Consider the following 16226-nt stretch of genomic DNA (forward strand, 5'->3'; position numbering starts at 1 on the left):
CCCCAACTGCCCTCCCCTGCTGGCCCGGTCACCCCTAACTGCCCTTCCTTGCCAGCCTGGTCGCCCCTAACTGCCCTCCCCTGCAGGCCTGGTCACCCCCAACTGCCCTCCCCTGCAGGCCTGGTTGCCTCCAACTGCCCTTCCCTGCAGGCCTGGGTTCCCCCCAGCTGTCCTCCCCTGCAGGCCTGGTCGCCCCCAACTGCCCTCCCTTGCAGGCCTGGTCCCTCCCCTGCTGGTCATCTTGTGTCCACATGGGGGCAGCCATCTTGTGTGTTGGAGTGATGGTCAATTTGCATATCACCGCTTTATTATATAGCACTAGAGGCCCGGTGCACAAAAATTTGTGCACTCGGGGGAGGGGGGTCCCCCAGCCCGGCCTGTGCCCTCTCGCAGTCTGGGACCCCTCGGGAGATAACGACCTGCTGGCTTAGGCCTGCTCCTGGGTGGCAGAGGACAGGCCCAATCCCCAGGTGCAGCCCCTGGTCAGGCTCAGAGCAGGGCCGATTGGGGAGTTGGGGCGCTGCCCCCTGTCACACACAGAGCAGGGCGGATAAGGGGGTTGGGGTGCTGCACCCTGTCACACTCAGGGCAGGGCCAATGGGGAGGTTATGGCTCTACCCTGTCACACACAGAGCAAGGCCCGTGGAGGGGGGTTGGGGCGCTACCCTCTATCACCCACAGAGCAGGGCCGATCAGGGGGTTGGGGCGCCGCCACTGTCACACTCGGGGCAGGGTCGATGGAGAGGTTAGGGCTCTACCCTGTCACACACAGAGCAGGGCCCGTGGGGGGGGGGGGGGGGGTTGGGGCGCCGCACCCTGTCAAACACAGAGCCGCAGGGCAATCGGGATTGGGGAGCTCCCCCCTATCAGGCACAGAGCAGGGCAGATAGGGAGGTTGTGGCCCCGACCCCTGTAACACACAGAGCCGCAGGGCGATCAGGGGGTTTGGGCGCTGCCCCCTGTCACGCTGATCCCGGTGCCGGGAGCCTCACTGCTCCGCTGATCCCGGTGCTGGTAGGCATATTACCCTTTTACTATATAGAATAGAGGCCTGGTGCACGGGTGGGAGCCGGCTGGTTTGCCCTGAAGGGTGTCCTGGATCAGGGTGGGGGTCCCCACTGGGGTGCCTGGCCAGTCTGGGTGAGGGGCTGAGGGCTGTTTTCCAGAAGCGAGTGACTGAAGCTTCCAACCGCTCCTTGTTTTCTTTTTTTTTTTATTCTGGGCCAGCTTTAGCTCTGAGGCCTCGCTGCTGAAAACATCGATAAAAAGTTTCGGTCCGCCTGGCTTTCAGTCCAGCTGGTTTCTGGAGTTTTGTTTATCTTCTTATTTGCAACATAGTACATAGTTGCTTAGATTTGTAGCTCAGAGGCCGGCAAGTGAGGCGGGGAACGTTGGAGTCTGCAGCAAGCAAGCCTCATGCTCGCTTCCAGCTGCCTGGCTGCTGGCCGCCATCTTGGCTGACAGTTAATTTGCATATACTCACTGATTAGCCAATGAAAAGGGTAGCGGTTGTACGCTAATTACCATGTTTCTCTTTTATTAGTGTAGATGTGTATAATTATAGTTGGCCAAGGGTGGTAGTAGAAAAATTGAATTATGGCTATAAACTGATGGGGAGTTAAGGTTCAACACACTGGAGATGAAGTTTTGTTAAAAATGGGAGTTAATATATAGGGTGTCCCAAAAATGTATACATACTGTTTGAATAATTATAAAGACAGTGTTATTGAAATATATTTCATTTTCAAAATTGAGCTATCAGCTGTTAAAATTGTATATACAGTTTTTTGGATACATCCTGTATTAGAGCAATACACGTGGAGACCTTAATAGTGAGGCAGATAAGGTCTCTTTCTCTTATCTGTCTCAGAGAAACAGAAAGAAAAACATCAGTTTGTTGTTTTACTTCTTTATGCATTCATTGGTTGATTCTTGTATTTGCCCTGACTGGGGATCAAACCCACAACCTTGGCATTTTATCAGGATGATGCTCTAACCAACTCAGCTACTCAGCCAAGGCCTATACATATTCTTTAACTGAAGTGATTCAGCATGACAGTTTGGTAACTGTTCTTGCTAAGCTCTGAGTTTTTATGCAGGGCAACCCCAGATAATTGAGACAAATCCTAGGCAAAGTTTCAAAATTAATGTCTGGCATTCTTGGTTTCTCCTTTTGTATCTTTCTTGGCCCTTTTCTGCTCTCTTTTTCAGTCATCTAGTCATTATTCTATTCTTCTTCTCCTCTCCACCCTTTTAAGTAAAATAGGCTCAGGTGCCTGCCATTTACTTTCCTTGTTTTAGTTGTGCTTTAGGACGCTATTTCTATCAATAGGCAGCTTTACCAAGTCATTTGCATTTTACAGTGGGGCCTTGACTTACAAGTGTCCCGACTAACGAGTTTTTTGAGATACCAGCTATCTCTCCGCCGATTTTTTGCTTTGAATTGACAGAGTAATTTGAGTTAATGAGCTCCTTAACGAGCTCCTTAACAAGCTCAGTCTCGGAACTTTAATTAAACTCGTAAGTCAAGGCCCCACTGTATTTCTAATAGTGGGATAACAGATTTTCACTTTTGTAAATTTTTAAGGTTTCCATAACAAGCTAAATTCTTTGGGATTAGGGGACAAACATTTCTGAAATATCATGTTCATTTTTTCTGTACTTGATTTTAAAGCTCTTTGTTAGGATAAGGGAAGGGGAGTCAAAAGGAACTGACTTATCTCATGGTGTCTTATTTGAGAAGGACTCTTCCCAGGATCTGGCTCATAGTAGAGCTTAAAAATATGTTTGTGTGAATATGTATATCCTGTTCTGCTATATTTGATATAATTTATATCAGTTTTTACTTAGTAGCATCCTCTTTTTTCATTCTCTCATCCTATATGTGATTTGTGTATTTGTATCTCATCCTATATGTGATTTGTGTATTAACTCCACAAATTAAAAGATCTTTTCATTTACAGATATTTACCTGTCTGTGGATCTTTAACTGTGACAGTCTGTTTTTCCATTAGAACTACTTTTTGTAGGTCTATTCACCCACCCATCCCATCCTATTATTGTCTTTATTTAAATAATTAAAATGTAAGACACTTAATATAATGTCATGAAAGGCCCACAGTTAATAATAATGAATGGCCCTGATCGGTTTGGCTCAGTGGATAGAGTGTCGGCCTGGGGACTGAAGGGTCCCGGGTTCGATTCCGGTCAAGGGCATGTACCTTGGTTGCGGGCGCATCCCCAGTAGGGGGTGTGCAGGAGGCAGCTAATCCATGTTTCTCTCCATCGATGTTTCTGACTCTCTGTCCCTTTCCCTTCCTCTCTGTAAAAAATCAATAAAATATATTAAAAAAATAATAATGAATGACAAGACAAAATACAACATAATCTTTGAGGTTGACTTGTTTTGTTTTTTTATTTTTAAAGTTTTTTACCCCTGGAAATTAATTTACTTGATTTAAAACATTTAAATGATTTGAATCAGTTTGGGGTTTATTTTTCCCCAGTGAGTTTACATTGATCACTGATGACTAATGGAATTATAATCTTATATTTACTTTTTATCATTACAAATACTATAAAATATCAAGATATTTATTTAATTGAGGGAAGGCCATTGTGAGCCAGAAGAGATTGTGAAAGAAATGCAAGTTTACTTTCAAATAAATATATAGTAAGTTATAGGTCAGAGGTTCCTAATACTAGTGGACCTTCAGGAATGGCAGGAAGTAGGTTGACGAGTTGTTACTGCAAAAGGTAATGAATTAATATATTTATTGAGCATTATCTGAAGGGAGATAATATTTCATACATGGGTACTATTTTCTAAGTATGTGAAGATGTTATGATTAATAAAATGCAAATTATTTTAAAGTGTTATCCATAGCAACTTTAAGTCATCATTCATTGTTTCAGAGTACAAATAGTGAAAGCACAGTTACTGTATTTTTGCTGTTCAAAAGGATTTCTCAAAATTCAGGGCATTGGAAACTTTTTGTCATCGGTAACAATTTGATTTCTCTCATCCTATATACTAAAAGGCTAATATGCAAATCGACTGACCGGAGGAACGACTGGTCGCTATGATTCGCACTGACCACTAAGGGCAGACGGTCAATGCAGGGGCTGCCTCCTGGTGGTCAGTGCACTCCCACAGGGGGAGCACCGCTCAGCAAAAAGCCCTGAGCTGGGCTCATGGCTGGTGAGCACAGCAGTGGTGGAGGCGGGAGCCTCTCCTGCCTCTGCGGCAGTCGGACATCCCCGAGGGCTCCTGGGCTGGGCTGAGGAACCCCCCCCATCCACGAGTGCACGAATTTGTGCACCAGTGGGGTCCCTTGGCCTGGCCTGTGGGATCAGGCCGAAACCGGCTGTCCAACATCCTCCAAGGAGTCCCAGATTGCGAGAGGGTACAGGGGAGCCAGGGAGGGATGTGGGAGGTTGGTCTTCCGGGGAGGGACTGTGGGAGGGCTCCAGGGCATGTCTGGCCTGTCTTGCTCAGTCCCGATCAGCCGGACCCCAGCAGCAACCTAACCTACCGGTTGGAGCGTCTGCCCCCTGGTGGTCAGTGCACGTATAGTGACTGGTCGACTGGTCCACTGTGTGCCCCCTGATGGTCGGTGCACATCATAGCGACTGGTCAACCGATCGACTGTCTGCCCCCTTGTGGTCAGTGCATGTCATAATGAGTGGTTGAGTGGTTTTAGCATATCACACTTGGATTGGTTGACCGGACAACTGGACACTTAGCATATTAGGCTTTTATTATATAGGGTGATTATATCATACGTAGTAACATATGGTTGATGATCTGAAGCCTTCTGGAGATGAGGCTGTTTTGAAATTTTACCAAAAAAGTTGTGCATTGGAAATTGGTCTGTTACTTGGTAGCTTTAACTACATTTTCTATGTTAGCAGTGGTATTTATAGACTTTACTTTTGCTAGACTGTGAATTTTTAGGGGAAGAGAATAGAGCTTATCATTGTTTTTCTAGGAAGGGCAAAGAACCTTATGCTGAAATGTTGAGTGAATGAATGAATGGATGAATGAATGAAAAAAATATGTGTGTGGAATTAAAACAGTTTTTAAAATTAGCTTTTACTGTTCTTTGACATAGTCTAGTTAGGAATGAGAGTTGACTTCCCTTAGTCTTAAACCATTGGAATGGGCTTTTTTGGATTAGGGCAAAGATTTTTGAAGAGCCAGGGCTTTGGGGACTATGAGTAGTGAAGGTTCTAAGTATCTTGGTCAGGCTTAAAGGAGTTGGGCTGTTACACTATTGAACTCCTATTCCTTTTTATCTGGGGGTAGGGGGTGACTCCAGTTTCTGTTTGCACCACTAGTTGTTCCTTATCCAGGTCTTTTCTTTGACATGCTCTAGAACTTTACTTCTCAGCGTGTGGTCACCAGACCAGTAGCACTAGCAGTCTCGGAAGCTTTTTTGTAAATGTAGAATCTCGGGCTTCACAATTGGCCTACTGAATTAGAACCTTTATTTTAACAAGATCCCTAGACAATTCATATGTTCATTACAGTTTGAGGAGTGCTAATCTAGAATACATAATCAAACTTTCTTATCCTTGAAAACTTTTGTTCAAGCCCTGAGTTATTTTTTAAACATCCAATAAGAAGGGCAACACTATTTTCAGCTATCTTATTTATGCTGTTTATTTAGAGTTTGTGAAGAAGGATAAAAGTCACTTTTGTAGTGAATCTTGAGATTTGTATATATATATGAGAGAGAGAGACAGAGAGAGACAGAGAGAGACAGAAAGAGAGAAAGAGAAAGAAAGAAAGAAGAAAGAAAGAAAGAAAGAAAGAAAGAAAGAAAGAAAGAAGGAAGGAGTAGGGGGAGGAGAAGAGAAGGCCAGTTACAGGCTCTGCTGGATATTTTGCCAGATGAACAAAAAGAGATTGCGAATTTTGGTGTACAATATTGACTTACTAGAAGGTGGAAAAGAAAAGCTGGTTATTTACTAATAGGACATAGCATTTTAGAATGCTTCTCCTCCATAATAACCAGTAGGCTAGACTGGCAAGGCTATGAAGAAGGGAGGATCAACATGGGAACTTATTAATTTATTTGACCATCAAATTCTCAAGATTGGTCAAGGAAAGGATTGCTGCAAGTTAATAGAAAGGGAACAGGAGTGGTTACTTTTATTGGTTCCGGAGGAAGTGTTTGGACCTTATAGAACTCAGAAAACTTGAGAGGATTAACTTTAGGGGTAAACAAACATTTCCCATCAACTTTAGGGGTAAACAAACATTTCCCATCAAATTTTGTTTGCCCTTTTTATTTTCTCATCTTCCATTTGGCTTCTCCATTTCCCTCATCCCCAATAGCTGTTTTTAACCTAGCAGATCCATCTTCAGCCAGGCCATTTCGATATCCTTAGTTCACATCCTTTACTAAGACTAGGGTTCTCAAATGGGGACATTTTTTTTTAATTAAATATGTTTTTATTGATTTTAGAGAGAGAGGAAGGGAGAGGAAGAGAAAAACATCGATGTGAAAGAGAAACATTGATTAGTTGCCTCCCACACGTACCTGGACCAGGGAATCAAACCCACAACCTGGGCATGTGCTCTGACCGGGAATCCAACCTGTGATCTTTTGGTGCATGAGAAGACCCTCAGCGAATCTAGCCACACTGGCTGCTGGGGTCCAACCCCAGCAGGTCCAGGGATCCCCAAAGGTGTGGACGGAGTCGGCGAAGAAGGGATGATACGGAGACAGCCTTCAGTTGATCAGCAGCCTAGCCAGGATCTCTAGCCAGGAACTCCAGCCAAGTTCTGGTCAGGATCTCCAGCAAAGTTCTGGTCAGGTTCTCTTGCCATGTTCTCTCGCTAGGTTCTCCAGACAGGTTCGGTCGCCAGGTTCTTTAGCCAGGTTCTCCAGGTTCTCCAGCCAAGTTCTGTAGCCAGGTTCTGTCCAGGATCTTTTGCCATGTTCTCTCCCTAGGTTCTGTCTCTGGATTCTGTCTCTAGGTTCTGTGTCTAGGTTCTTCAGCCAGGTTCTCTCGCTAGGTTCTGTTTCTAGGTTCTGTGTCTAGGTTCTGTGTCTAGGTTCTGAGTCTAGGTTCTGTATAGGATCTCCAGCCAAGTCCTGGTTAGGATCTGATCAGGATCTGATGAGGATCTGATGTTTATTGTCTTGTTACATCCGTATTTATACCAGCCAATTTTAATCCTGTCAATTTCTATTACAAAGGTTAGGGCGTTTCTTATCTACATTCCAGGGAGTAAAGATTATGTAGCTTAACTACCCGCCTGGCACTTAATTAAGGGGTTGTATCTCCTCCCTAACCTCAGGGAAAAATCCCCACCTGGGGAAACAACCTTTCTCGGAGAGGTGACCTTGGTTAAAACACATGGCACTAAGGAGAGCAAACATATTAAGAACAATATGCTATATATGCCAGGTCCCTTGAAACATATGCTGTGCAGATGTTTCTTTCCTGCAGCGACTGTGTCAACCAGCAAGGATGGACCGGCTTCCGGCAACTGGCCAGGGCTCAAATGGGGGCAGTTTGACCCCCTTCTTCAAGGGGACATTGAAGATATTTTTGGTTGTCAAAACTGGTGCTGTTGTACTACTGGCGTAGTGGGTAGAGGCCAGGGATGTTGCTAGACATCTTACAATACAGGACCTGTACAACAAAGAATTACCCAAAGTCTACTGCTGAGGTTGGGAAACTCTCACTTGGATTGCTGCCAGAGTGCAGCAGTTTGTCTACCTGCTTCCAGTTTACTTCTCATTGTTAAGTTTTCGAGAGTTCTTCGTTGTCCATGGAATGAAGTCCAAACTCCTTGCCATAGGATATAAAACAGTTCATGTTTGTTTGTTTTTATTGCTTTCAAACCTCATCTTTTGCTCTTAAGGTTGTCCCTCTACTAATGGTAGACTCAGTACTTACGGTAACAGTTTTCCCTTAACACCACGGTGCCTTTATGCTTCTACCTACACATTTTTCGAAGCTTATAATACAGCTCTATCTATCTATCTATCTATCTATCTATCTATCTGGGCACATTTAGTATTCCTTCAAAATTGCTCAGGCCTTCACTTTCTCGTTGAAGCCTTTGTTTCTGAACTGTTGGTACCTTGATGATATATGCACTTATTTTATCACAGTGAATATGTTCTGTTTGCATGATTTTGTTACCTAATAGATTATGTCCTCTTTTTGAGGGAAATGTGAGTGCTTTATTCATTATTGTATTCCAAGTACTTAGAACTGTTCCTAATACAAATTAGGCTCTTAAATGATTAGTTGAAAACACTTTTTTTTTTCCTCCAAGGCATTAATAATAGTTCAAATAATTTGGAAATTAGTTTACAAATGAGATTTTACTGTAATTTACTTCCTAGGCAATGAGACTTTTATATTTAATCTTTTTGCCTCTCCATCATACTTTCTGTTGCTGTCCTCTCTTTTCAGATGTCATTTTGTCTTCTGTTGCTTATAATGGTATTTTAGATGCTATTCTAAAAAAATATCATCTAGGCCATATCACTCAGTATCACATTAGATGAAACTTTAATTGCTGGCTATTTATTGAAGAAACTTAAATCTGTAATGGCACATGTTTGGAGATCTCTTTTACCTAAAAGGAAAAATCCTTAGGCTAATTATAGGTTTTGGGGGGGTGGGGAATGGTAAAGAAGTGGAGAAGTGATGAATTCCTCTTTGGAAAAATAAAAAACATATAATGAGAACTGTTAGGGAGGGAGAATGACACATTGGATTAACCCCTTTTCTATGTTGCTATGCCTTACTGTAAAAAAATAAATTTCACTAATTATAATTATTTTCGGGTCAAAAGCAAGTCTGAATTTGTAAAGGATCTTAACAGAAGAACATTTAAAGCAATAATTTTCTTGCTTTCAAATATATGACTGGAATTTAGGTGTCCTTGTATAAGTCCTATTTGATAGGTTAAATAAATATTCTTTGATATGTTGAACTTTTCTAATAGGATAATTCTTAGCCCAGACATTTTCTAAAATGTAAATTTTAAATTAGTGAAGGCTTAATTAAGATTATATTATTTTTGCTGTATATAAAATCTTTATAGTTGTGAACTCTAGTTACTAGAAATAACTCGCTTTAAAATTTTCATTTGTAATATGGTTCCGAAAGCTACATTTTCTCATCTACAAAAGTTGCTTCTGATGTAGACATAGAGGGTAATTGAATTGGTTCATGATTGCATAGAGGTGGAAATATTTTACCTTCATGAAACTTTATCCACTGCTATAATTATTGGGTATGTAGGTAGTACAGTTGCCTTTCTTATGCAAGTTAAAAATTTTTTTTTCCTCCTTAAACCAAAGATAGCATAGTGGAGGGCCTTTCATGGAGCGGAGAATCTAAGTTGCATAGAATTATTTCCATTGGCATAATTTACAAGATCATTTTGAAATTTAGGAATCAAGTGTTTTCTTCAGATTGTTTTTATTCTGGAATAAATATTTTTTATATATTTGTCTGGTTATGACACCTTTTATGAAGAAAGTTAATTTAATTATTTGCTTTAGCAGTCTTATGACAGAACAATGAGTAAACATAGATTTTAAAATTTCAGGTCTTAAATTAGATACCTTCTCAAGAATGTGTCATTATTCCTTAAAGGAAAAATATATATACAAATTCCCTTTAAGATTCAATTTAGTACAAATTTGATATAATTAAGAGAAGTAAGATGGTGGAAATTGTAATTAACTTTCACATAATAAAAAACCCTGCCAGTCACTAAGATTGTTTACTAACTTTATTATATACATTGTTAGCCAGTGAATTCATCCTTTTATTGGACAGTTTATTTAGCATCGGTCTATTCAAATTACTGAGATTTATAAGACCATTGATATTTGTGTATTTTTATTTAAAGTCTGAGATTACTTCTTTTCATTGAGTATTTTAAATTGAATGCCCACTTCAGATAGAATGACTTGTACTCTGGTCTAATGTGCAAAGAGTTTTAAAAATTTTTTTAAAAACTCTATTCTTTGGGCTTTAGCTTCTTTTAAGTGGGGTAATTCTCAGTAGGTATTGAGGCAGTGATATGGGGAGCTGAAAAAGGTATAATTTGGAGACAATTTTTTACTTGTATTTTGTACCCTTGAAGCCATTTCTTCATATTGCAATGAGAATAGGTAAGTGCCAGTGGAAAAAATTTTGTGAAGCGTTTTGCTGATACGTTAATTTCTATTCATTAAAGTCTTACCAACTTAGATTATAATGTATGTCTCTAAAACATCTGTTGCTTTATATAATATTGCTGTTCAGCCTGTTAGGACTGTGGGTTATTTTGAAGTTGTGTATTGGGGGTGGGGGTGGGAAATGCTGGGTGGTGAAAAGGAAATTAGAGGGAGTGTCTTAGAAATTTTGTTTTCTATTCCACCATTCCTGGTATCTTCTCTGTTAGTTATGCTAGTTTAGATTAGTGTGGGGGATGTTAGGAGTGGCCTGGTTTCTTTCCTTCTTTTTCCTAGCCAAGGAAGTATCGCCTGGGGATGCTGGAGGAGAGGCTAGTTCCGATGGGATCAAAGGCACGAAAAGCAAAGAACCCTATTGGCTGCCTTGCTGACAGGTGTAAATCAGGAGTACCCATCAATATGGTTTGGTGGAACAGACTCACAGAAAACAATTTACAGGTAAAAATAATTTTACTAGACATTTTTTGAAAGTGAATATTTTGGCTGCTTTCTGTGTCTGTGGGGTGATGGGTTTGAGATTGGGTGGCTTAGATGATATACATAGGTGATTTTTTTTTAACAAAAGTGAGGCTAGTGGCCCATTAACCAACAAAATGATTTTGTTTGGTGTTTTTTTTTTTTAGCTTTCTCTGCTTGTATATTTTCCTATTCTTTTATTAAATTTAATTTTTTCTTTTTGGATCTTGTTAACAGTTAATAAGAGCTAAAATCTTATTATTTATTGATTTGAGAGAGAAGAGAGAGAGAGAGAGAGAGAGAGAGAGAGAGAGACCGACCGATGGTTTGCCTCTCACATGAGCCCCGCCTGGGGATCGAACCCGTAGCCTGGTTATATGCCCTGACTGGGAATTGAATCCACCACTTTTTGGTGTATGGGACGACATTCCAACCAACTGAGCCATACCAGGCAGGGCAAGTTTAATTATTTTTAATACATTGAAAAATCATATTATAAAATTCATTATAGAAAATCTTATTTATTTGGAATTTGAACAACAGGAAGCTTCGTGGGGGTTTTTTTGTACATTTTTTATTAGGAAATAAAAATTGTATGTGAACAAACTTGTCAAGTGTTTGCTCTAAAACCACCTTCAGTAGTATGTTGACCTAGAGTTATGATAGATACATTTCAGTCTTTGACTCTGCCTTATGAGTGCTGAATAATGAAAATGAATTTTTATAACTCAAAGGCTAGCTTTGGTATGAAATTCTGAAGTACATACAAAATAATTGAATTATATTCACTTTCAATTTGGATTATAATTATTATAGTCTTATTTTTAAAAATTGGTAATTATATAATATAGTTCTATTAATCAGAATTTTAGTTTAGCTGGAAGTAGACGCAGGGGTCCTTAAACTACGGCCTGCGGGCCACATGTGGCCCGCCGAAAACATTTATCCAGCCCGCCGGGTGTTTTTGCCGCTGCTGCCTGTCCTGCTTAGCAGCAGACTCGTCCCGGGCCCGCAGTGCGCATGTGTGGAATGTCTGAGGGACAGTGAACTGGCCCCCTGTTTAAAAAGTTTGAGGACCTCTGATAGAGTATCTTTCCTCTCTGAGTAAATTTGTATTTTTAATATATTGCTAGCCAAAAGCCTGTAATTCACATACACGTACCATATACCGAAAAGATAAAACAAAGCTAACAACTTGGTTTTATTTCTGTCAATAAACTTGTATTATGAAGGGATTTCACAATATTTTGGTCTGTTTAATATTACTATCTTAGCAATACCCATGTTGCTTTGGACACAGAATAAAGAAGTTATTTTAAATATTGCAAAATGTGGTGGTATTTGCCCGACTGAAGTTTGGTAATAAATATAAAGATATAGTGGTGTGTGTGTGTGGGGGGGGTCCACATAATCATATACTTAAATTTATTTATTTATTTATTTATTTTTTAAATATATTTTTATTGATTTCAGAGAGGAAGAGAGAGGGAGAGAGAGATAGAAACATCAATGATGAGAGAGAATCATTGATTGGCTGCCTCATACATGCCCTCTACTGGGGAGCCAATCTGCAATCCTGGCATATGCCCTTGACCAGAATTGAACCACGGACCCTTCAGTCCACAGGCCAATGCTCTATCCACTGAGCCAAACCGGCTAGGTCCATATACTTAAATTTAAGTGTAAAGTTTTGGATATGTCAATTCTGGGTAGCAGTAGAGTTTACTGAATTTTTGTCTGAGATCAGAGGAGAGAGATTTGATGTGGATTGTTACAATTATTTTTCAGTTAAAAAATATTTTATTGATTTCTGAGAGGCAGAGAGAGATAGCAACATCCGTGATGAGAAACATCAGTGATGGTGATATCTTAATCTTACTAACATCTTTAGTAATTTTTTTGTTGCTGCTGAAAACAAGCCTTTTGCTGAAGGTTTCTACCTTTATTATTCAGTATTGTATCCACTGGGGATCAAGCCTGCAACCCAGCCATGTGCCCTGAACTGGGAAATGAACTGTGACCTCCCGGTTCATAGGTTGATGCTCAACCACAGAGCCACACTGGCCAGGCTTATTCAGGTTTAAAAAGAAAGTCTGAAAATAAATTGAACATGAACTGTATAAGAATAGATATAAGTGGAACTGAAACTGCTTGTAGGTTGTGGAGTGAAACACTGGTAAATACAGAGGCATAGCCATTCAACTTCACACAACTGCCCCTGTCCCCCTTATCCCAGTGGCAGTTTTCAGATACATCTTTTTAGCACAACTTGAAAAATTATTGTTAGGATAAGAATATATGATAGAATTATGCTTTATTTTTAATTAAAACATCTAGTAATAGATTTGCTTTCAGTGTGAGGAAGATTGAATTGGTGTTATCTGACTTATATTTCATATACTACTATTATGCTGCAAATAGTCCTTTTCCTTTAAGGGTATAAATATTGGAGGGGCAGTAATACCTCACACTGTGAGTCTTACGTTGAAGTACTGAAAATACCCATCTGGTTTGGTCTCCATTACTATTTTTGTGGATTCCCTAAATTGGGTACTTGGTGTTGTTTATGCAGAGCAAAGAGTATGTCAATACATAATTTTTTACTCTTAGGATTTTTATCTTCTTGTTGTATAAGAAAAATAATTTATATAAATATATTCTATACCAATATTTCTTTAGTTTTGTGTGATGTTTACTTTTCAATATTGTATATTTTTCACATAAATTTTAAAGGGATTGTTTAGCCAGATATATTAATCTTTCCTGTTTCATTTGTTTCCTTTTCATTTAAAACTTAGGTCTTCTCAATCCTAAAATCAGAGAGATATTTGTCTATATTTTATTTTAGTAATTATAGCTTTGTTTATTAAATGGTTACTTAGTGCCAGGCACTGTACTAATTTTTTTACATATATTATCTCTCTTGGTCTTCCGAGTAGTTTATGGGACAAAAGTTATTGTTAAATGAAGTATTGTCAGAGAAGCTAAGTAACATTAAGGCTAAGCAGTAGTTAGTAGAAGAGTAGAAATTTGAACCCATGTTTGTCAGACTTAAAATTCTACGTTTCTGTGTGATATAGCTCTAGTTGTATTAGAACTTTAATTGGTTTATTTATCTAACTCATTGACTGAACTATGCATACATAGTTTTCCAGACATGGACTTGACTCATGCGTGACTACAACGTTTGTAAGGTCAGCTTTTTTTTTCTTCTGAGGCATCTTTTTTTCAGTGATCTTTAACTAGAACTTTAAACATTTCCTTACATTGATATCTTGATCTTACTAACATCTTTAGTAGTTTTTGTTGTTGTTGCTGTTGCTGCTGAAAACAAAAGAAAACCAGCCAACCAACAAAAACCTTAAAATGGCAACAATAACAAAAAAGCCTTTTGCTGAAGGTTTCTACCTGTATTACTCATAATTGCATATACTCTATTTAGTGCTGGATATCTTTCAAGAGCTATGATTCCCAATCTTTTAGTGCTTAATAATCTTTTAATTTATTTTCTACCAAGAATCTCATAATATGAAAGAACCTGTCTACCGAGCATACATTTGCAACCTGTAATAGGCTAATTAGAGAATAAAAGGAACTTAATATTTTTCTCTTAGTCTTTTGTAGCTTGGTGGAAATGAAATTTAGTTTTCATATGGCTGTTTGAAATATTGATAATGCCAATCTGGTCTCTTTTACTATGTTTGTGAATTTTCTATGTGGGGACCCTTTGAATAGATTCAATCTTTTCTCTGATTTTTTTCTCCCAAAATTATTTTTATCATTTTATTATTTTTTAAATCTGTATTGTTGAGAGTATTATAGATGTCCTCCTGTTTCCCCCACTATTGCCCATCTCCACCTGGATCCCGTTCCACCCCAGGCCTTCACCACCCTATTGTCTGTGTCCATGGGTTATGCATGTATGCATGTAAGTTTTTTGGTTAATCTCTTCCCTCTGAGATTCTTCAGTCTGTTCCATGTTTCCATGCCTCTGGTTCTATTTTATTCATCAGTTTATTTTGTTCATTAGATTCCTTGCTTATTTTGATTTTTAAATTCAATTGTTGATAGATTTGTATTTATTGCCATTTTATTGTTCATATTTTTTATCTTTTTTTCTTTCTCTCTCTTCTTCTTCTTAAGGAAGACCTTTAACATTTCATGTAATACTGGTTTGGTGGTGATGAACTCCTTTAGCTTTTTTTTTTTTGTCCCTATCTGATCTTCAATTCTAAATGAAAGCTTTGCTAGGTAGAATAATCTTGGTTGTAGGTCCTTGCTTTTCATCACTTTGAATATTTTTTTGGTTTGTTTTTTTATAAAATATGTTTTATTGATTTTTATAGAAATAGGAGAGGAGAGAGTGAGAGAGATAGAAACATTGATGAGAGAAACATTGATAGGCTACCTCCTGCATGGCCCTCACCAGGGATCGAGCCCAAAACCCAGGCATGTGCCCTGACTGGGAATTGAACAGTGACCTCTTGCTGCATGGGTTGATGCTCAATCACTGAGTCACACTGGCCGAGCTCACTTTGAATATTTCTTGACACTCCTTTCTCACCTGCAAAGTTTCTGTTGAGAAATCAGCTTATAGTCATATGGGCCCTCCCTTGTAGGTAACTAACTGCTTTCCTCTTGTTCCTTTAAGATTTTCTTTTTGTCTTTAATCCTCGGCATTTTAATTATGTGTCTTGGTGTGAGCCTCTTTGGGTGCCTCTTGTTTGGGACTCTCTGCACTTCCTGGACATGTATGTATTTCTTTCTCCATATAAGGGAAGTTTTCTGTCATTTTTTCAAATAGGTTTTCAATTTCTTGCCCCCTCTCTTCTCCTACTGGCACTCCTATGATGTGAATATTGGTATGCTTGAAGTTGTCCCAGAGGCTCCTTATTCTATCTTCATATTTTTGGATTCTTTTTTCTTTTTGCTCTTTTGATTGGATGTTTTTTGCTTCCTCGTGTTCCAAATTGCTGATTTGATTGTTGGCATCCTCTGCTCTCCTGTTGATTCCCTATAAATTATTCTCCATTTCAGTTAGTGTATATTTCATTTCTGACTGGTCCTTTTTTATGTCATTGATGTTCTTTATAAGTTCCTTGAAGTTCTTACTAAGTTACTTAAAGATCTTAAGTCACTTGAGCATCCTTATAACCATTGTTTTGAACTCTGTGTCTGGTAGTTTGCTTGTTTCCATTTCATTTAGTTCTTTTTCTGGAGATTTCTTCTGTTCTTTCATTTGTGACATGTTTCTTTGTCTTCATATTTTGGCTACTTCCCTGTGTTTGTTTCTCTGTATGAGGTAGAGCCGGTATGTTTCCTGGCATTGGTATAGTGACCTTATGTAGTAGGTGTCCTGTAGAGTCCAGTGGCTCAGCCACCCCAGGCATCTGAACTGGGCACTCCAGGTGCGTCCCTGTGTGGGCTGTGTGCACTCTCCTGATGTAGTTGAGCCTTGCTTACTGTTCACATCACTAGAAGGGGTTGACCCCAGGCCAGTTGGCTGTGAGGACCAGCTGCAACTACAGGGGAAGAGCTGCTATGCAG

The 16226-nt window shown here is 39.4% G+C and overlaps 1 protein-coding gene across 1 annotated transcript in view; it reads left to right on the plus strand.

Annotated features, from left to right (window-relative positions):
• PAN3 (PAN3 poly(A) specific ribonuclease subunit) overlaps nt 1–16226 on the plus strand; it is a 160161-nt gene that overhangs the window by 25871 nt on the left and 118064 nt on the right. The window contains exon 5 of the mRNA XM_023762008.1: nt 10500–10661. Within this exon, the coding sequence (XP_023617776.1) occupies nt 10500–10661 (162 nt within the window). The remainder of the gene's footprint in view (nt 1–10499; nt 10662–16226) is intronic.

The sequence above is a fragment of the Myotis lucifugus genome, unplaced genomic scaffold (assembly GCF_000147115.1).
Source record: "Myotis lucifugus unplaced genomic scaffold, Myoluc2.0 scaffold_227, whole genome shotgun sequence".
Taxonomy (NCBI): Eukaryota; Metazoa; Chordata; class Mammalia; order Chiroptera; family Vespertilionidae; genus Myotis; species Myotis lucifugus.